General features: G+C 47.3%; 2 protein-coding genes across 4 annotated transcripts; both read left to right on the forward strand.

The window, feature by feature from the left end:
• Positions 1–1,029: 1,029 nt before the first annotated feature.
• Positions 1,030–14,908, forward strand: sec23a (Sec23 homolog A, coat complex II component). Of its 3 annotated transcripts, XM_086182327.1 has the most exons (22): positions 1,030–1,177; positions 1,282–1,445; positions 1,524–1,883; positions 2,631–2,885; positions 2,969–3,026; positions 3,115–3,201; positions 3,276–3,512; positions 3,960–4,036; positions 4,157–4,301; positions 4,600–4,758; positions 4,877–4,992; positions 6,899–7,022; positions 7,154–7,234; positions 8,142–8,231; positions 10,616–10,722; positions 11,222–11,375; positions 11,475–11,552; positions 11,753–11,914; positions 11,996–12,082; positions 13,815–13,970; positions 14,221–14,286; positions 14,361–14,908. In XM_086182327.1, the coding sequence occupies exons 4-22, from the start codon at positions 2,665–2,667 to the stop codon at positions 14,448–14,450; spliced, it is 2,295 nt and encodes a 764-aa protein (XP_086038453.1). In that variant the 5' UTR covers positions 1,030–1,177; positions 1,282–1,445; positions 1,524–1,883; positions 2,631–2,664; the 3' UTR covers positions 14,451–14,908. The 3 variants fall into 3 exon arrangements, with proteins under 3 accessions (XP_086038453.1, XP_086038454.1, XP_086038455.1); XM_086182328.1 differs by lacking the exon at positions 7,154–7,234; XM_086182329.1 differs by lacking the exon at positions 14,361–14,908 and having other exon boundaries at positions 14,126–14,270.
• Positions 14,909–15,239: 331 nt separating this feature from the next.
• On the forward strand, positions 15,240–21,483 carry clec14a (C-type lectin domain containing 14A). Its single transcript, XM_086182490.1, has 2 exons — positions 15,240–15,569; positions 18,816–21,483. The coding sequence occupies exon 2, from the start codon at positions 18,845–18,847 to the stop codon at positions 19,940–19,942; it is 1,098 nt and encodes a 365-aa protein (XP_086038616.1). The 5' UTR covers positions 15,240–15,569; positions 18,816–18,844; the 3' UTR covers positions 19,943–21,483.
• The last annotated feature ends 465 nt before the right edge of the window (positions 21,484–21,948 follow it).

The following is a 21,948-nucleotide window of genomic DNA, read 5'->3' on the forward strand; positions in this document are numbered from 1 at the left end:
ATGGATGGTGGATGGATGGATCGTGGATGGATGGATGGATCGTGGATGGATGGATGGATCCGTGGCCAGGTGGATGGATGGATAAGTGGATGGATGGATGGATGGATCGTGGATGGATGGATGGATCCGAGGCCAGGTGGATGGATGGATGGATCCGTGGCCAGGTGGATGGATAAATGGATCAGTGGATGGATGGATGGATCCGTGGCCAGGTGGATGGATGGATGGATCCGTGGCCAGGTGGATGGATGGATGGATAAGTGGATGGATGGATCCGAGGCCAGGTGGATGGATGGATGGATCCGTGGCCAGGTGGATGGATGAATGGATAAGTGGATGGATGAATGGATCCGTGGCCAGGTGGATGGATGAATGGATCAGTGGATGGATGAATGGATCCGTGGCCAGGTGGATGGATGGATGGATCAGTGGATGGATGGATGGATCCGTGGCCAGGTGGATGGATGGATGGATCAGTGGATGGATGGATGGATCCGTGGCCAGGTGGATGGATGAATGGATCCACCCACCTTCCAACGACCCCATGTTTTTTTTCCATTGGAGTCCACGGGAGAAGGAAAAATGACGCATCATCGGGCTCCAAGATATTCAACCTTTGCCACCATCCCATTCTAACATGGCGAAAGACAAAAGGTCTCATCACACCTGTGTTTTCTGTCATCCTCGACCTTGGAACCTTTGATCAGTGGAACCTTTATGGAATAAAGAGTTTAATGATTCGTTCATACATTCGTCACCAAAGAGAAAACATTTACATCGTCCTTCCGCGACGGCCATTTTATGCCTCCTAATAGGAGGGAATAAACTTCGCCAGCTTGTGTTCTTTTCATCAACTCCCCTAACGTGATGCATTGTTGGATTTATACCTTGGCTAATACTGCTCAGCTGTGTTCTTACCGTAACTACAGAAGAGCAAGCGCACTGCACTTTTGATTGTTGAAGAAAAGGGACACACTTGCGCCCTTACTCAGAGCACATGAACGCGTGCCAGCGTGACCGAGTGTTTCAGGGACGGCTCAGAGCTGCAGGAGGAACGAGAGTTCCCGCCCCCGGTTCCGGTCGGTGCGGTGAGGCAGGTGCACATTCGTCACAGGGACGCGCGTCCCCGCAAGGTGGACAGTACCTGGGCGTCGGGAGGGAGCACAGCGATTACCAGGTAATTTAAGGTGTTGTCATGCAGGTTTTTATGTTCGAATCTCTGTATTTTGATAGTTTGCTGCAATAAAGTTGTTTCTCTACTGTTCCCGTGTTTCTCTGCAGAGCCTCGGGGGTCCGGGTCAGGACAGGTGACCTGGAGGCGGACTCGTTTCCTCCCCTGTGCGGGTTCGTGGTTGAGACGACGCGCGGTCGGAATATCCAGGTGCGTGCACTCAAGTGGGCACTGGAGCGCAACCGCTGGGATTCTGGAATGGGACGAGGTTAAGGTGGGAGCATATGATGTCATACTTACCTGCTTGTTCATCATTCAGTGGTTGGTTGTTTCATCTCTCTGTCCTCCGCAGGACCAGCCAGCGAACACAACCTGAACAACTCCGTCAGATTCCGAGGTTGCGTCTGAGTCTGACGTCACGTCTGCGTGACTCCTGTCTGCGTCTTGACGTGGCGCCGGGCCGCCGCCATGTTGTTTTGCTTCGTTGTCAGTGGAGAGAAGAGGCGGCTGCGAGTTAAGGGTTTGACTGCGTGTCGAGCTTCACCTGGACCCAACGGACTCCCGAGTCCCCCTCGGTACCAGTCAGCTCACCTGGCCGTCGGATCGTGACGTGTTACCTGCGTGACGCTGCCGTCGAGCTGCTCTGCAAGCTTTGAGTCGCTCTGCTATTTAATTGGAGTCTTGCGAGGTCGAAAAGATTTTCTGAGTTCAGGTAAGACTCCAATATCTACATGCTGACGTCACCATAGTTATTCGCGTTCCTCGAGACGTGGTTAGTTGATCAGTTCACCTGCACTACGGGGACGAGCTGTCCGTGCTTGAAGTTCTTCAGCTCCTCTGACCGGCCCGAGACAACTGAATTTATCACGTTGTCCTCCAATAACAGCGACCTTGATGTTTGAACTGATAGAAAAACCCGAGTTTGATTGACGTTAGGTGGGCGGAGTCTATCGAACCTCCAGAACTTAATTAGATGAAAAACATCCCAAGTAAACAGCTGATCGGACTCCACGTTGGCGGGGATCGTCGTTCATCTCACCAACCCCAGGCTATTGCCGGTCAGCCCTGCTGATCAGTCTCCTCTCGATCAAACTGATCACATGGATGTTATTGATCGAAAAGTTTTCATGCCATAGGTGTCCAGCAGAGGGGGCGGCAGCTCCATCATTTACAGCCAGAGATGAGACAGCATCTTCAGCCAGTAGGGTTACTATGGTAACTGGGGCAGCCAGCTGCCAACATCAGGACTGTTGCTGTTTCTTCTACGGGCAAATTTCTTTCATGAATTCATCAAAGGGACTGGAGACTTCTGGCATCAGCATGAACCCACTGGCTAGCAACACAAACCTGTGGTCCTGTTTACTGTCAGTCAGTGTGAGGCTGCTTCCTGGGGCCGGATGTCGCCCTGATGGGTCACTGGTACAGCACAACTGACATGTTGCTCTCGCTCTCTCTCCAGCCTGCACTTGACCCCCTTGTCGCCCTGCTTTACCATGGCGACCTTCCCAGAGTACATTGCTCAGAACGAGGAGCGTGACGGTGTTCGTTTCAGCTGGAATGTCTGGCCATCCAGTCGATTGGAGGCAACGCGGATGGTGGTGCCAGTGGCGACGCTTTTCACGCCGCTGAAGGAGCGACCAGACCTGCCACCCATCCAGTACGAACCAGTTCTCTGCAGCCGTGCAACCTGCCGCGCCGTACTCAACCCACTCTGGTGTGTATTGCTTGCACGCTCACCTGTACAACACCTGTTCAGCTCACTGTTTGGCTTGTGTTAATGTCTCACCTGTGTTGCAGCCAGGTGGACTACCGAGCCAAACTGTGGGCATGTAACTTCTGCTACCAGAGGAACCAGGTGAATGTGTTCTTCCATATGTGTGAGGTCACCAGAGGGTAGATGGTCCAGTCGTCTTCAGTCTGCTTGTGTGTTTGGTCCATTTCAGTTTCCTCCTTCCTACGCTGGCATCTCTGAGGTGAACCAACCTGCTGAGCTGCTGCCACAGTTCTCCACTATTGAGTATGTGGTCCAGGTGAGGCTGACAGACAGGTATAAATCGACTGTCAGGTATGTTGATGGTTAACCCAGAGTGGCATCTGTCCTCAGCGAGGCCCCCAGATGCCACTGGTCTTCCTGTATGTGGTGGACACCTGTATGGAAGACGAGGACCTGCAAGCCCTGAAGGAGTCTTTGCAAATGTCCCTTTCCCTGCTGCCCCCCACTGTGCTGGTTGGCCTTATCACCTTTGGACGCATGGTTCAGGTGCATGAGCTCGGCTGTGAGGGGATCTCCAAAAGCTATGTCTTCAGGGGGACCAAAGACCTGAACGCTAAACAGCTGCAGGTATTTAAACAGACTAACGCTGTCTCAAGGTAGCTAATAGTGCTAACTTGCAAGCTATCGTGTCCTCAAGAGGGCATGCATCAGCTCCCCACTGCTCGCCCCAGTCCGTTCATGGCTTAGAGGGACATCTAGCCAGTCAGCTCCTCCTGGAAGATTCGGAAGTCTTCCCAGCCTGAGCCTGGCCAGAGTGCTAAACCACGTTTTTTTTGTCAGTGTCATGTTTCATCCACCATCACTGGAGCTCCTGGCGGTACTGTCAGTTTTCCGTTGTGGTCCGTATGAACCTTGTCCAACATACTTAGACACACGTAGACTGGATGACACGCAGGAGAGACCTTTCAGCCCAAGAGATGGAGCCACAGCTAGTCTGTTCTGCTTTGCCTTGACCCTAACCCTAGCTAGATCACTTTGTGCTGATGAGTTCCAAATTGTTGTGTGATTCTGCAGGAGATGCTGGGTTTGTCCAAACCAGTGACCTCTCAGGCACGAGGACCTCAAACTGCTCAACAGCCTCTGTCTAACAGGTACACACACACGCATAAATAGATGGCATGTGATGTAACACTGGGGTCTAGGAACTCGAGGGGGTTGTGGAAATGCCAAGAAGACAACAAGAAGTAAACTTGCACCCTTGTCTCTGACAGGTTCCTGCAACCCGTGCAGAAGATCGACATGAACCTTACTGACCTCCTGGGGGAGCTGCAGCGGGATCCCTGGCCTGTCACGCAGGGGAAGAGGCCGCTGCGCTCACTGGGTGTGGCACTGTCCATCGCTGTTGGTCTGCTGGAGGTAATGAGACATTGATGGAGGGTTTTTCCAGGGTGGCCATATCAACAGGTCTACGTCTGGTCTGACGCTACGTCAGCCTTACCTTGCTGCTCTCCAGCAACCAAAGCCAGAATGGTGTGAGACTCTTTACAATGTGTCCCAGCAACACACAGCTAAACAACAGCCGCAGTGGTATGGACCATTGTCTTGATTCAAACCTGACCAAGACCCACTGGCCGGTAGAACTGGGATCAGTAATGACCTGCTGGCACCTCCTCCCACTACATCTCAGCATCTGATTTTTGTGTTTTACCCACAGTGCACCTTCCCAAACACAGGTGCTCGCATTATGACATTCATTGGCGGCCCGGCAACGCAGGGTCCTGGCATGGTGGTGGGAGACGAACTGAAGACGCCGATTCGGTCATGGCATGACATCGAGAAGGATAATGCAAAGTTCATGAAGAAAGCCACCAAGGTGAGAGAGGGAGCCTTTTTCTTTTTTTAGTCCGAGGTTACAGGATGGACTAGTGCTAAGTGTGTGTGTGTGTGTGTGTGTGTGTGTGTGTGTGTGTGTGTGTGTGTGTGTGTTGTAGCACTATGAGTCACTGGCTAACAGAGCGTCCACCAGTGGTCACATCATTGACATCTACGCCTGTGCTCTTGACCAGACCGGCCTGCTGGAGATGAAGTGCTGCACTAACTACACCGGGTACACACACATGTCACAATAACACTTTCCAGGTGGTCAGCATGGCGCTGCTGCAGTAGACAACCCCCACCTTTCAGTTTTTTGTTATTTACACTACCAGTCAGAAGTGTGGCCACGCCTCCTCTTTTACTGGTTCCTCTTTATTTTCTGAGTGTTTACATTGTCGGTCCTCACTGAAGGCATCAAAACTATGAATGAACACATCTGGAATTCTGTAGTCATCAAATCATGAAAGAACTCCAACAGGTTCTACGTTCTAGGTTCTTCTCAACAGCCTCCCTCTGACTCCTGCTCTGCTCACTCTTGGCGTTCTCTCCTTGAGCTTCATGAGGTCATCACCTGAAACGGTTCTCCAACAGTCTTGAAGGAGTTCCAGAGGTGCTGAGCACTTGTTGGTCCTTTGGCCTTCACTCTGCACTCCATCTCATCCCAAACATCTGGACTGGGTTCAGGTCACGTGACTGGAGGCCAGGTCTCCTGGGCTGCCCTCCATCACTCTCCTTCTTGGTCAAGTAGCCCTCACACAGCCTGGAGGTGTGTTTGGGTCGTCGTCCTGCTGAAACATCATGACGGTCCAACTAAACGCAGACGGGATGGGATGGCGTGTTGCTGCAGGATGCTGTGGCAGCCATGTTGGTTCAGTGGGCCTTCAGTTTGAATAAGTGGTGGTTTCTTAGCAGCTGTTGGACCATCAAGGCCTGATTGGCGCCGTCTCCTCTGAACCATTGGTGCAGAGACGTGTCTGCTACCAGAACTCTGAGGCGTTCATCTGGGCTCCAGTCTGAGGAGCTGTTAACTGGTGATTCCTGAGGCTGGGGACTGGGATGAACTCCTCCTTAGCAGCAGAGGAGACTCTTGGTCTTCCTCTCCTGGGCCGTCCTCATGTGAGCCGGTTTCATGGTGGCGCTTGATGGTTTTTACGACTGCACTCAGGGACGCATTCAAAGTTTTCCAGTTTCCAGGACTGAGTGACCTTCAGGTCTTAGAGCACTGATGGACGTGGCTCCTCTCTACTGAGCTGATGGTTCCTGCCATGACATGAATTCTAGCAGTGGTCAAACAGAGCTGTCAGCTGGGGAGCAGCCTGACTTCTGCTCAGCTCAACTGATGCGCCCAACCAGGAAGAAGGCAGGAAACTCCTCCACTGAACCCTGACAAGGTGAACCTGAGAGGGGGAACCATTTCAGGTGATGACATCATGAAGCTCCCTGAGAGAAGGACGAGGGTTTGCAGCGCTGCAGCGAAGCAGAGGGAGGCGACTTTGAGGAGCTGGAATATAAAACAGGTTTACAGTTCTGAACAATTCTGTCTTTGCTCCATGATTCCATTGATCTGCTTCAGAGATTTGATGTCTTCAGGATGAAACTAGAATGTAGCAAGTAGCAGAAACAAAGAGGAAACATTGAATGAGAAGGTGGGTCCACACTTCTGACAGGTAGTGTTTATGTTTTTATTGTGAAGGAGTTTCCATCAGTGGGATGTGTGACTGTGGAAGCACCTTTACGAACATAACATAGTCTCACAGGATGATGTGCTAAACCTCTCATCAAGTACATTTTTTTCCAAAGATGGTGTCAGTCCTTTCAGGTTATTTGAGTCCTTGATTATAATTAATTGGTAATAGAGGCTGTGAAGGGGGGTGCGACCTAATGACTGACCGCTGAGTGAAGTACCAGGATGCACCTGCGGAACAGAGACACTGTACTTTCTGTAAAGTGATTGTCTTTTTCAAATTATAAAAACGAGTCGTACTGGCCAACTTCATCCTTTGCCATTTAGGCATCATTGGTATAAAGGGTTGCCAGTTGTTAAGTGTAATAGCTTAGCTACATTTTCCTACGATGGAGACTTGCTGTCCAAATGTGATAAGGTTTGTTTGTGTGTGTGTGTCCACTCATGCCCTCAGAGGCTACATGGTGATGGCCGACTCCTTCAACACATCACTGTTCAAACAAACCTTCCAGAGAGTTTTTACCAAAGATGTCCAGGGATCCTTCAAGATGGCCTTCGCTGCAACGCTGGAGGTCAAGGTTTGCCACGCCCCCACACCACCTGCACACACAGGCCGCACCTCACCTCCTCATTCACTGACCACTCATCCCACTCAAAACAGCTTTTACACAGAGGCCACGCCCACTTCCCATTGTGTGATCTGTTTCAGACGTCAAGAGAGATCAAGGTGTCAGGCGCCATCGGACCATGTGTGTCCCTGAATGCTAAAGGACCCTGTGTCTCTGAGAATGTACGTCTTCACAAAACACACAGTTAACCTTTGACCTCGATGGGCCCGCTACCTGTCGTCAGAGGATTTAACTGCAGATACGAGGCCTATCAGTTGTTAGGTCCTGTGATCGGTAGGGACAAAGTCTGATACAAGTACTCAGAGAAATGTATTTTCTCTTTCAATCACTTCATTTGTCAGAAGTTTTCCCTCAAAAATAGTGTGACTAGAATCAAACAACAGCTGACACTCGTGTTAGTAGTGTAAACTTGAATTTAGCTTCTATCCTACTGGCCGAACCACGTCAGTTAAGGTGGTCCCAGGTAGAAGCTGGGTCCAAGGAACCACAGAGCAAGTGAGGACATGAAGGAGGAATATTCAGGACTTTTTCTCTCAGTCAGGGCACAAGGTCTCTCTCAGGCTGAGAGCAAATCAGTGCTTGTACTGGTAAATGATTTGTTAGTCTATGGCACAATTTTACATTTACGCTTTTTGGATGAAGAGTCTGATTCTAATCATTGCGTAGTGCCAGTTGAACCAGAGGGAGGTGTGTCCCATGTACAATAACAACAGCTTTAATTGAAGTTTTACGACTTACAACTAAGTTATTGATTTATGAAAACATTAAGTGTCCCAACATGGAGCCCTGGGGTCCCCACAAACAACCTTCAGCAGATGTTATTTAGTGCAGGTGAAATTATCGTGAAAATCTGTTTAGAACTTGTGGCTTTCCTGCCAACAGGCAAAGCCAACCAGTCACATGACTTCCTTGGTATAGGTATTAAAAGTAATGGTAAGAGGATCCAGAGAGTCCAAACCTTCATCTGGTCAAGTGCAGGAGGAGGGGATTCATTATCAGCTAGCTAGCAGAGTTCAGCTTGATTGTTGTTGTGAAGTTGGTGTTCACCCTCCACTTTGTTCACTTTAGGAGATCGGCACCGGAGGAACATGTCAGTGGAAGATCTGTGGTCTGGACCCCACCACCACGCTATCGCTCTACTTTGAGGTGGTCAACCAGGTATGACCCCCTGACCTTTGAATTTGACAGGGTCTGTTATTTGTTACTTGTCTGAAGGCTGATGCTACTGACAAGTCCTGGCTGACAAACAACACAGCTCAAATAAAAGTCTGTATTTAGATTGTGGGACCAAGATGGCCACCTAGAATGGCAGTATGGTTCTTGGTGTTTCTGATGACAATCATGGTGATGATCGCAGAAATGTCGGTGTTTCCTCTGATTACAGTGGTGTTGTTTTGGATTAAGAAGGTGGGTGTGTCGTTACTGTTGTGCTGATGTGATTGGCTGCATCCAGGTGGATGACGGAGCTCTGGGGGCGGGTCTCCAGGGACGTATCTGAACTCAGACACATCTAAGTGTTAGTATTCTTGCTCATGCTGCTACCGACCACTGCTCTGTACCTGCTGGAGATTTAAAAAAAAAAAAAAAAAAACAGGGCTGTACCAAAGCAACAGTTGTGATGCTTCCTAGCGTAAGGGAGACTTTGGAGTTGCACTTATGCCTGCAACATGCAGGTGATCCAGGGATTGAAGGCAGCACTGGACCAAAACCAGCCAGGTAGAGAGTGCGGACACCACAGCAGGACTCTGGTTTCAACTGAATGTCTCGTACAGACATACTGAGACGAAAGGGAGCCAGCAGACGAGAAGACACACTGCAGACAGAAAAGTCACATGACCGAATCAGATGCTCAGTTTAGCTAGGGATCTCGGGATGAGTCAGAAAGGTTCAGGAACTAGTAGTGGAAGGCGAGGGACTAGTGGGGAATGTGAGAGGGGCTAGTGGTGGAGGGCAAAGCATGAACCCACCTGAGATGGTCACCATGGCAACAGAACTCCTCAGGTAGTTCTTGGCAAGAACGTAGAAGCAGTGCAGCTCATTGCAGGTGAATGTTCCCCTCCTGGCCTGCTTCCTAGCCACATGGTGAGGATCGGCGGCACGATGCCTGTAGACATCCAAAGCACCACGAAGTATTTGTCGTCAGGCGTGAAGCTCAGGCTGCAGAGGAACTGTGAGTTGCTGTAGGTGTAGCTGCCAAAGCCTAGCAGGGGGAGGGTGGCGTTGACCAGGCAGAAGGTCCACACCAGGACCAGCACCACTCGGCTCCGGCTGGTGGTCCAGATGCTGCGGTAGCTGAGAGCAAAGCAGATTTCTGTGAACTTGTCAATGGTGGCCCACGTGAGCGGGTGGATGCAGGATGTCTGCAGGAGGAGGAAGGTGAAGCCACTGGCCTGACACACAGCGCCCTCGCTGTGGTAGCCAGCAGGTCGTGTCAGGCTGTTTTGAGCTCCAAAGGAAACAGTGGAGAGTCCAAGTGCCAGGTCACTGAGGCTGACGCTGACCATCAGGCCCAGTGTGTCAGTGTGGAGTTCCCTGTTGAGGAGGAGCACCAGCAGGAGGAGGAGGTTCCCGCTGATGGAGGCCACAGCTGAGAGAACCATCAGGATGGCGTACAGCATCCGTAGAGCATCCGCCATGTTTAAACTGGTTCATAGAGCAGGAAGTATTACATCACATATCAGCCACTGTAAGACCCCAGAACCTTGCAGTTCCTGTGTCGTCCACTAGATGCTACTATCTTCTTCTGTCTTAGAATTTTCACAGTAAGAGTCCAGTTGAGGTTGCATATCAAAGATCAAGGAAGTTGCTGAATCTCTTCAAAATATCCCTGTCTTTTCACAATAAATCAAACACTCATCTGTGTGTCTTCAACCTGGTGAAATCACTTCCTGTCTGGTTCAATCAATTCAAACAGACCCCGAAGAAGTTCAAAGAAAAGTAGATCTTGCGTCCTGTCAAGTGACGTGTTCGACATTAAGCCAGATGGTGGTGGTGTCATTGCTCACCTGCTAATCTGATCACAGCACTTGGAGTCTCAGTGTGTCTCAGTGTGTCTGAGAGAAAAGACAGCCAGCAGGGGCGTGTCATGCTGTGGGTGTGGCTCCTGTGGAAATGTTGCTATGGTTCACCTGTCAGTCACCTGTTGCTTCGATGACACACTGGATATTGGATATAGTCGTGATGTCCCCAGGTGTGTGTGTGTGTGTGTGTGTGGCACTGCCTTACTCAGGTAATGACAGTTTGCAGGTGTGTCATCATCATCATTATCATGCTCAGGCAGCTATGGGTAGACTCGGATATGGGTAGACTCGGATGTGAAGCAGCCAATCAGAGAGCAGGAATCTGCCCTGAAGATGAAGGTGTGTGTGTTCACTTTTCAGGTGATCACCTATGTGATACCGCAAGTTGAAATTAATGGATCAATCTACTGATGTGCAGTTTGACTCATCAAAATGTCATCGATAATCAGCCTGATTATTGACCAGGTGATCGATCGGAATGTTTGACTATTGATCGTGTGATTGATCTGCTAACCCTTGCAGCACAACGCTCCGATTCCTCAGGGAGGCCGAGGAGCTCTGCAGTTCGTGACACAGTATCAGCACTCGTCAGGACAGAGACGCATCCGAGTGTCCACTGTTGCCAGAAAGTAAGAGTACATGCTAGCACCGTTGCACTGGTGCCTGAAATGAGAAAATAACTGCGTTTCTGAAAGAAACTTGTTACCTGGGAAAGTCTCATATTATCTATTGTCCCCAGAGCTCAGACCCATGCTAATTAGTTTAGCACAATGACTAGGAAGGGGTGGGAAGGGTTAGCATCCAGGCTTGGGGCTAGGACAAAGAGGGTCTTGATCTTTTGGCTCTCAGTTAAAAGTTCCTGTAATATTTGGTACAAACAAGAAAAATATACAAGGCAGAAAAATTGAATTTAGAGTAACTGTCTTTTTTCCTTTTTCTGTAGCTGCTCTGGAAATAAGAGCAGATTAGAAAATCACCAAAGACTACAAAAAACCAAGAGGTTTACAAATCAATCATCAAGACAATACTTCTGTTTGCTAAAACCGTAAATTTGATTATTAATGAATAGAGAAGGTGGTCTGTGGTGAGGTCGTGATGTCATGATGAATAATGTCTGGCCGCTCTCAGCTGGGCTGACGCCCAGACTCAGATCCAGAGCATCGCAGCGTCCTTTGATCAGGAGGCGGCAGCCATCTTGATGGCGAGGTTGGCAGTGTACCGGGCGGAGACAGAGGAGGGACCTGACGTCCTCAGGTGGCTGGACAGGCAACTGATCAGATTGGTGATTATTCTTGACAAACACACACTTTCAATACTGCATTCCTGAACACTGAGTGTGTGTGTGTGTGTGTTGGTTGACTGATTGAATGTGTGTCTTCAGTGTCAGAAGTTTGGAGATTACCACAAAGATGATCCCAACTCATTCAGGTTCTCTGAGACCTTCTCCCTCTACCCTCAGGTGATCCACATCCCATAATATTCTCCATAATACTGCCCAACACCGTCCAGTAGAGCTGCACATGTAGCGAACAGGGAGAGAAAGAAGCATGTTTTTTTTAATGACCATATTCACACACATAGAAATAAAACATGAATGTTTATTGTTTGCATTTTTTATTAATCTGTTTCATTCATCTCTTGTTGAACTCCACATTTCAGTTCATGTTCCACTTGCGGCGCTCGCCCTTCCTGCAGGTGTTCAACAACAGTCCTGACGAGAGTTCCTACTATAGACACCAGTTCAACCGCCACGACCTGACGCAGGCACTCATCATGGTACAGCCCGTCCTCTATGCCTACTCCTTCAATGGTCCACCTGAGGTGGGACACACACACACACACACACACGCACACGCACACACACACAGTCTTTATTGATTGATTAGTGATTGTGTGTTTCAGCCTGTCCTACTGGACAGCAGCAGCATCCTACCTGACAGAATCCTGCTGATGGACACATTCTTCCAGATCCTCATCTACCATGGAGAGGTACACTCACTCACTCACTCACTCACTCACAGCAGGAATTGGCGCCCCAGCCAGGAAACTGTTCAACTTCACCTCCAGCCTTCTTGATGTGACTCAAAATAATGAGAGCAACATCTGCTAAGAGTCAAGTACTGTTGGTACCTGGAGTGAACTGAACATCAGAGAGGAACACCAAGGGTGTATGACCAAGGGTCAGGGGTGGGCTTAGAGGACAACCCTGACCCTATCAGTGCAGTAGACTAGTGTGTCATGTAGTAGATGGGTGTAGTAGATTGTGTAGTAGATGGATGTAGTAGATGGGTGTTGTAGATTGTGTAGTAGATGGATGTAGTAGATGGGTGTTGTAGATTGTGTAGTAGATGGGTGTTGTAGATTGTGTTGTAGATGGGTGTTGTAGATTGTGTAGTAGATGGGTGTTGTAGATTGTGTAGTAGATGGGTGTAGTAGATTGTGTAGTAGATGGATGTAGTAGATGGGTGTTGTAGATTGTGTAGTAGATGGGTGTTGTAGATTGTGTTGTAGATGGGTGTTGTAGATTGTGTTGTAGATGGGTGTTGTAGATTGTGTTGTAGATGGGTGTTGTAGATTGTGTAGTAGATGGGTGTTGTAGATTGTGTAGTAGATTGATGTAGTAGATGGATGGAGTAGATGGGTGTAGTAGATTGTGTAGTCGATGGGTGTAGTAGATTGTGTGGTCGATGGGTGTTGTAGATTGTGTTGTAGATGGGTGTTGTAGATTGTGTTGTAGATGGGTGTTGTAGATTGTGTTGTAGATGGGTGTTGTAGATGGTGTTGTAGATTGTGTAGTAGATGGGTGTTGTAGATGGGTGTAGTAGATGGGTGTAGTAGATTGATGTAGTAGATGGATGGAGTAGATGGGTGTAGTAGATTGTGTAGTCGATGGGTGTAGTAGATTGTGTAGTCGATGGATGTAGTAGATTGTGTAGTAGATGGGTGTAGTCGATGGATGTAGTAGATTGTGTAGCAGATTGTGCAGTAGATGGATGGAGTAGATTGTGTAGTCGATGGATGTAGTAGGTGGGTGTAGTCGATGGATGTAGTAGATTGTGTAGTCGCTGGATGTAGTAGATTGGGTGTAGTAGATCGTGTAGTCGATGGGTGTAGTAGATGGATGTAGTAGATGGTGTAGTAGATGGGTGTAGTAGATTGTGTAGTAGATGGGTGTAGTAGATGGATGGAGTAGATTGTGTAGTAGATGGATGGAGTAGATTGTGTTGTAGATTGTGTAGTAGATGGGTGTAGTCGATGGATGTAATAGATGGGTGTTGTAGATTGTGTAGTAGATGGATGTAGTCGATGGATGTAATAGATGGGTGTTGTAGATTGTGTAGTAGATGGATGTAGTCGATGGGTGTAGTAGATGGATATGGTAGATTGTGTAGTAGATGAGTGTAGTAGATGGATATGGTAGATTGTGTAGTAGATGAGTGTAGTAGATTGGGTGTAGTCGATGGATGTAGTAGATTGGGTGTAGTAGGTGGATGTAGTAGGTGGATGTAGTCGATTGTGTAGTCGATGGATGTAGTCGTTATTAACTGAAAGAGTTTTTGAATTGAATAAATGTGACATGAGTTCAGATCCTAGTTGGCTGTCACTGCTCAGAGTACAACTCTGGGGCTGGGAAATGCTTGTTGGCATCCAACCAGACGTGGCAATAAACTGAAGTACAAATACAACCAAGTGTTGGCTCACGTCATGTGTGTGCGCTCAGACGGTGGCCCAGTGGAGGAAGGCGGGCTACCAGGACATGCCTGAGTACGAGAATTTCAAGCATCTTCTTCAGGCTCCAGTGGACGACGCTCAGGAGCTGCTGCACACTCGCTTCCCCATGCCCAGATACATCGACACGGAGCACGGAGGGAGCCAGGTGGGCTGCCATCACACACACACACACACACACATCCGTACATTTCTCTCTCTCACACAACAAATTCCAATCTCCACACTGGATTTCATAATCAGTTTCTCTCATTACCTTTAATTTTGCTGGAGTTAAACGTCACATTTCTTATATCATTTCAGTTGATTTGACGTCCATTCCATCCGTCTAATATTTGTCTCGTTACCACCTGACCAAAGAAACGATTATAGTACCGTGATAATGATGATGCTTGCAGGCTCGCTTCCTGCTCTCCAAGGTGAACCCGTCCCAGACCCACAACAACATGTACGCCTGGGGGCAGGTGAGATCTTTGAACCTATGTTTAACCTTTGACCTTGGGACTGTCAGAATTAATGAGTGCACGTTGCTCTGCAGGAGTCTGGTGCCCCCATCCTTACCGATGACGTCAGTCTGCAGGTGTTTATGGACCACCTGAAGAAGCTCGCCGTCTCCAGCGCAGCTTGACTCCGCCTACCACGACAAACCTTTCTCCCATGACATCCTGCATCTGTTGCCTGGGTTACTGAGCTGCCTGACCAGCTGTAACCATGGTAACAGTCACCTTTGTGACAGCTGGCATTCATTTTACAGGTCATCAGGTGTAACATGAACAATGTTTCCTCCAGTTCACTTCCTGTTGTCAACAGCTGGCTATCAGTGTGTTTATTGATTCATTGATCAGTCAGGCAAAGAAGGTCGAACCCTAAAGATGAAACGCAACTAATGAAGATACAAACTTTTAAGAACCCGGAACCAAAGATGATGAATCCGTGAAGTTTCTGTTGTTCCGCAAATCATCAAAGAACAGCCTGATTATGAGTGCGTCGGTCAGCTGATCATGCAGCTCCACCTTGTTTATCACGAACTGATGAGACAAGAACCGAAAAGTTATTGTGTTTCTAATAAAATTCCCCTGAAGTCAACATCTCTTTTGTGTTGTTTTGTACTGGTTCTGCTGGTTCTACTGGTTCTGCTGGTTCTACTGGTTCTACTGGTTCAGGTGAACTCTAATCCAGTTTTTTGAAGTGAAACTAAACTGACTGGTTGAAGTGCCACTGTGGTAACAGAGGGTTTGCTGTTGCTCCTCCCCCAATGAAATTCATCTTCCTGCCATTCTTCATAAACTTCCTCCAGGAAACAGGAAGCATCTGGATTGCCATGACAACACTTCTGTGTGTGTGTGTGTGTGTGTGTGTGTGTGTCTGTCAACTCACATTTCCACTGTTTGTTCAGATGCTATGCATGCATGAGAGAGAGAGACTTCCTGTACTGGCACCATAAGACCCCTTTGAACCCCTTCAAGGATCTTAAGGAGAGTGGAGACTCATCCAGGGACCCCTTCATGGACCTTTGTGATGTTTATCAGAGACTGTAGTCTTCCTGCTTCTCATTTCTAATGGATATCTAATCAATCAAAATAGTTCTCTCTGCTGGAAACAGCCACACCAAATCAAGACACATTTCCTGACCTGGAGAGGGTAGCAACCCAAATCCACCAGTGAGTCTGTCAGCAGCGCTACTGTGGAGCAGAAGAGGAATTGGACTAAAACTGGACCATTAAAGGCACAAAGGTTACGTTCATTGGTAAGTCGAGCGGTGAATCTGCAGTAGTTTCCCATCTCATTCACATTTTTTCTAAAATATTCATTAAAGTGCTTTTCACAAGTAACCCACTGTCAAGTAGGGTTCAATATGGACGAGGCATTTATGTGTCCCAACAGGAAGTTAGAATGACGGGGACGAGGCATTTATGTTGTCCAACAGGAAGTTAGAATGACGGAGACAAGGCCTTTATTTGTCCCAACAGGAAGTTAGAATGAAGGGGACGAGGCATTTATGTTGTCCAACAGGAAGTAAGAATGACGGGGACGAGGCATTTATGTGTCCCAACAGGAAGTTAGAATGACGGGGACGAGGCATTTATGTTGTCCCAACAGGAAGTTAGAATGACGGGGACTAGGCATTTATGTTGTCCAACAGGAAGTTAGAATGACGTGGACGAGGCCTTTATGTGTCCAACAGGAAGTTAGAATGACGGGGACTAGGCATTTATGTTGTCCAACAGGAAGTTAGAATGACGGGGACGAGGCATTTATGTTGTCCAACAGGAAGTTAGAATGACGGGGACAAGGCATTTATATTGTCCAACAGGAAGTTAGAATGACGTGGACAAGGCATTTATGTGTCCCAACAGGAAGTTAGAATGACGGGGACGAGGCATTTATGTTGTCCAACAGGAAGTTAGAATGACGGGGACGAGGCATTTATGTTGTCCAACGGGAAGTGAGAATGACGGGGACTAGGCATTTATGTTGTCCAACAGGAAGTTAGAATGACGGGGACAAGGCCTTTATGTTGTCCAACAGGAAGTTAGAATGACGGGGACAAGGCATTTATGTTGTCCAACAGGAAGTTAGAATGACGGGGACAAGGCATTTATGTTGTCCAACAGGAAGTTAGAATGACGGGGACTAGGCATTTATGTTGTCCAACAGGAAGTTAGAATGACGGGGACTAGGCATTTATGTTGTCCAACAGGAAGTTAGAATGACGTGGACGAGGCCTTTATGTGTCCAACAGGAAGTTAGAATGACGGGGACTAGGCATTTATGTTGTCCAACAGGAAGTTAGAATGACGGGGACGAGGCATTTATGTTGTCCAACAGGAAGTTAGAATGACGGGGACAAGGCATTTATATTGTCCAACAGGAAGTTAGAATGACGTGGACAAGGCATTTATGTGTCCCAACAGGAAGTTAGAATGACGGGGACGAGGCATTTATGTTGTCCAACAGGAAGTTAGAATGACGGGGACGAGGCATTTATGTTGTCCAACGGGAAGTGAGAATGACGGGGACTAGGCATTTATGTTGTCCAACAGGAAGTTAGAATGACGGGGACAAGGCCTTTATGTTGTCCAACAGGAAGTTAGAATGACGGGGACAAGGCATTTATGTTGTCCAACAGGAAGTTAGAATGACGGGGACAAGGCATTTATGTTGTCCAACAGGAAGTTAGAATGACGGGGACTAGGCATTTATGTTGTCCAACAGAAAGTTAGAATGACGTGGACAAGGCCTTTATGTGTCCCAACAGGAAGTTAGAATGACGGGGACGAGGCATTTATGTTGTCCAACAGGAAGTTAGAATGACGTGGACGAGGCCTTTATGTGTCCCAACAGGAAGTTAGAATGACGGGGACAAGGCCTTTATGTGTCCCAACAGGAAGCTAGAAGAATGACGGGGACGAGGCATTTATGTTGTCCAACAGGAAGTTAGAATGACGTGGACAAGGCATTTATGTGTCCCAACAGGAAGTTAGAATGACGGGGACGAGGCATTTATGTTGTCCAACAGGAAGTTAGAATGACGGGGACAAGGCATTTAAGTTGTCCAACAGGAAGTTAGAATGACGTGGACAAGGCATTTAAGTTGTCCAACAGGAAGTTAGAATGACAGTGATTAGGTATGTTGGTAGCGAGTTTAACAAACCGTCCCACTTTTTTCCTGGATGTGGGAGTTGTATTATCTAACAGGAGCTGAAGAGTTACACTTGGATAAAAACTTCAATAGCTCAAAGGAAAACATCGGGTCAACTGTCAGCAGCTGCTCATGAGCATCGGCCTCACCGGCACCCTGCTGTCGAGGAAGCACATCATTTAACTCGGTTGTGAGGATCTGATCAGTGCCTCAGGAGACCTCCCAGTGCAGTCAAGCATCATGACACACAGAAACTTGTGGATGTGATTACACAGCACCCCCCCCACCCACCCACACACACACACACACACACACACACACACACACACACACACACACACACACACACACACACACACACACACACACACACACACACTTGGTTCACTAGTCTTAACTTATCTAGCTTTAACTGGATTGTACTGGCCTCGTCTTAGTCTGAACTACTATTAACTAGACCGGCCTCATCAATAAGAACTTAACTGTCTTTGGAACAAAGGAAACCAAATGTGGAAGACAAACTGGCATCTACATGAAGAGATCCAGGCCGCAGCAGCCCCTTGCAGCGGCATCTATTAGTCTTAACTAGTCTGGTCTAGTCTTGTCTTAAAACCCAGCTTTCAACCCACGAATATGGCACCCAACCAAGCTAGAGGTCACACGGAATTGACCCAGTAACCCCATGGGACAGCTGCTCTTGCTTCAACAGGTCTTACTCCTGGGTGCTGCAACAGATCACCTTCATCAAAGTGAAAAGAAACTGTTCTCCAGGACTAACTATTGAAACATTCCATTGGCGAAGCATCCTGAGATTGTTTCCAGCAGGTTCAGAACACTACCCCAAGCCTGCTGACCAGGTCCATTAAACAGTCCTTGCATTGCCTTCCCATAACTATCAGGATTCAGTTCAAGGTTCTGGTGATCACCTCTTGAGCCCTGCAAGCTGAGGCACCTGGATTCCTGTCTGATTTGCTCCACATCCATGCTCTTAGCAGGCCCCTGAGGCCTGATCTGGGCCTGGTGGTTTCCCGTACCAGCCTCAGAACGAAAGGCAAAAGAGCGTTTGAGTCTGTGGCACCTCGATGGTGAAGTGGTTCCAAAGGACTTGAGAGCTGCACCTTCTGTCACTAGGTGACTAAATGGACTCTCTATGGCTGTGATATTTTAGTAGTATTGTGTGTATTTTCACTTACTGCACTTTGTATTTTTATTGCATTTTGCATATTGCAGGAGTTCTCTCTGAGACGTGTGATGTAAATCAATTCTACTCGTGTACTTACTTGATGAACACACTAGTTTTTGTAAAAGGCCAACAAGTTAATTGTCCTCCATCTTCATCTGTTTTGACAGTGGTATCATCAAAGGAGGAGTCTGGGAAGATGGCATCTCTGCTCTGCTGCATTCACCTTTGGACCGTCGTTCTACTCATATATGTCTCTGCTGAACTGGCCTCTGTGCCACACTACACCCTCTACCGTACAAATGCCACTTTCGACCAGGCGACGGACACCTGCTCTCCTGGTGTCCTCACCACCCTTGTCACTGAGCACGAGGTCAATGAAATCCTTCGGCTGGTGTCTGGTCTGAAGCAGGCAAAATTCACCCTCTGGGTCGGTCTGAAGAAAGCAAAGAACGAGTGTGTTGTCCCCATACTGCCACTGAGAGGATTCAAGTGGACAACTGACGGCAGCGAGGAGACACAGGTGAGCCACTGGGGGGAGGAGCCAGAGCCCACCTGCACAACAGTTCGGTGTGCAGCGCTATCAGGGGAGCTCAACATGGCAGGAAAGAGCAGCTTGAGTCTGGTTCCAAGAAGCTGTAAGAACCAGAACCAGTTCATCTGCAAGCTGAGTCCCAAGGACAGAGGAACTAGTGTCAAACCAGCTACAACAGAACCAGCTGCACCTGAATCCAAACCTTATGCACCAGAACCAGAAAATGAGCACAAACGCCAACAACAGAGACCTGACCCAGTCCCAGAGTTGGAGTCATGTGTCAATCCGTCATCAAAAGAAGCACGCTCCCTCAGTCTGGACCCGGACAACAGCAGCAGGATCCAGGTGGAGTGCTGGTCCACTGTCCAGCTGGAGCTTCACTGTTCTGGTCATCCTGCCATGTGGCGTATGCTAGATGGGTCCCCCGTCAATTTTACGACTGCCTGCCTGCCCTGCGGAGACGGCTTCTGGAAAGACACCTCTGGTCACTGTGTGGATACTGACGAGTGCGCCACCACCGCTGCTTGTAAACACACCTGCATGAACACCGAAGGCTCCTACAGGTGTGTCTGCTCTGACCAGACTGGCCAACACCACGATGAAGACTCACAGGCATGCATGGACTTGCTGCCAGTGGCTGACAATAGCCTGTTGTCTGACATCTTGATCCCAGTGCTGGTTGCTGTGGCAGTGCTAGTGGTTCTGGTCGTTGTCATCGTGGTGATAGTTAAGTGCTGCTTGATGAGGCGGTCAAAGAAATGAGCCATAAAGAAGGCCGAGAAGATCGCCATGAAGCACAAATGAGGCAAAAATCCATTTGAAACAGCCAGTGAGAAGGTGGCAAAATGAAGGAGCTGAGCTGTGATTGGTCACTGTGGCAGTGACATCGTCTCTGTGCCTGGCTGAGTTGTGTATCATCTGCATAAAAGGAGAGAAATATTGTTCTTTAACTGTTGTTGAGAAATCTTTCATTTGGTGCCAAATGACAATTTCAGGTCAGAAATGTTCTGGAAGTCCACCTCAATGTTGAACTGTTGCCACATGATGTCATGTGGCAACAGTTCAACATGAATTGTTCAAGTAATCCCGGAGTTCTGCCTTACAGCTCTGAGTTTGTGAAATGATCCAGTACATCAACGAGCCTGCATGTCCTCATTATGTTGAATTGAATATTTATAATTCAATGACAGAAATGATCTTCAATTTGCATGTTTAATGATCATTTAAAAGTAACATTAATGAGAAACACATATACATTTTCCAGCATCAGTTAAATCAAACAAGTGGGGTTTTTTTGTTTTAAACAAATGACCTTTGATTTGTAAACATAAAAAGGAAATGTTGACTGATATCGACTCTTTTATTTCTTAGCTTTTACTTCTTGATCAATAAAGTTTTTGTAGCATTCTAGTCATAGGAATCACAAGGTGGGACTTGTAACCATGAGGCTTACAACATGATGAAAATATTCTGAATACAATGGAGATGAATCACTAAGGTCTCTACAATAAACAGCGTCCATACCTGTTCTTCTGTGACAAGCTAAGGAGTGTGAACTACTTGGCAGCAACACTACTCCCCCTGGTGGTGGGAGAGTAACCAAAACACAAGAGCACACTGCCCAGATGTTTCTCACAAAATAGTACATCTCTTTCAATGCGATAATGGTTATCCCGATGTTGGATAATTTTACCTCAGTTTCTGCAGTGTACTTCCTCCATTATCCCTTCAAAATAAAAGTACTTCCATTATTACATTGTTGCAGGATGTGCTTGCTGATGGAGAATTGTAGGGTGTAAATTCATTGAAGGAGCGTGGTTCCAGACCTGCTCTATTTGTAAAGTGTCATGAGATAACTTTTGTTGTGATTTGGCGCTGTAGAAATAAAATTGACTTGACTATTACGAGAAATAACCTTACAAATACGAAATATTCCATTAACCACACATTTCAGTAGTAGAAATTTGTACTACATTGAAAATATAGGACACGTGTCTTTTAACTGCATTTTATTGCCTTTTTTCATTTCAGATTAATTTTGTTGGGCAAATTTTTTTAACAACTTCCAAGTCATTTACCGAATCAGGTACCAGACAATGAATAAAGGACAGGCTTCTTTTGATTGAAGCTTGTATTTTCATGTTATGCACGATCAGGATTAATGCAGGGCTCAGTATTTTTGCTGTCAGACGCTTGGATGAGAGTCCTGTGTTAACTGGGGGTCGAACCAGTGACGCTTGGATTACTGGATGATTCATCTACCAGCTGACTGTCTGCGTCAGTTGTTTGCCTTTTGAATCTCTCAGCCGATGAAATAAACAGATATGACCTGATATAAGTAACAATAAATTGTGTTTGGTGAAACCTTCTACAAAAATGATGTCACATGATGTCATAGTGGCACAAACACTTAATACCATGACAAAAGGTGTGAAATGGAAAAATCATAGGGTTTGAGGGTTTGAGCTGATAGACAGTTTGGAGGATTGTGGGTAACGTATCCAGAAGGAGGGTTGTTCAGATAGATAGACAGATAGATAGATGATAGATAGATAGATAGATGGACAGATAGATAGATAGACAGATAGACAGATAGATAGATGATAGATAGACAGATAGATAGATAGATAGATAGATAGTTAGATAGATGATAGATAGATAATAGATAGATGGATAGATAGACAGATAGACAGATGATAGATAGACAGATAGATAGATGATAGATAGATAGATAGATAGATAGATAGATAGATAGATGGATAGATAGA

Source organism: Aulostomus chinensis, chromosome 17 (assembly GCF_037954235.1).
Source record: "Aulostomus chinensis isolate RoL2024-O1b breed Wild chromosome 17, RoL_Achi_v1.0, whole genome shotgun sequence".
In the NCBI taxonomy this organism is placed as follows: Eukaryota; Metazoa; Chordata; class Actinopteri; order Syngnathiformes; family Aulostomidae; genus Aulostomus; species Aulostomus chinensis.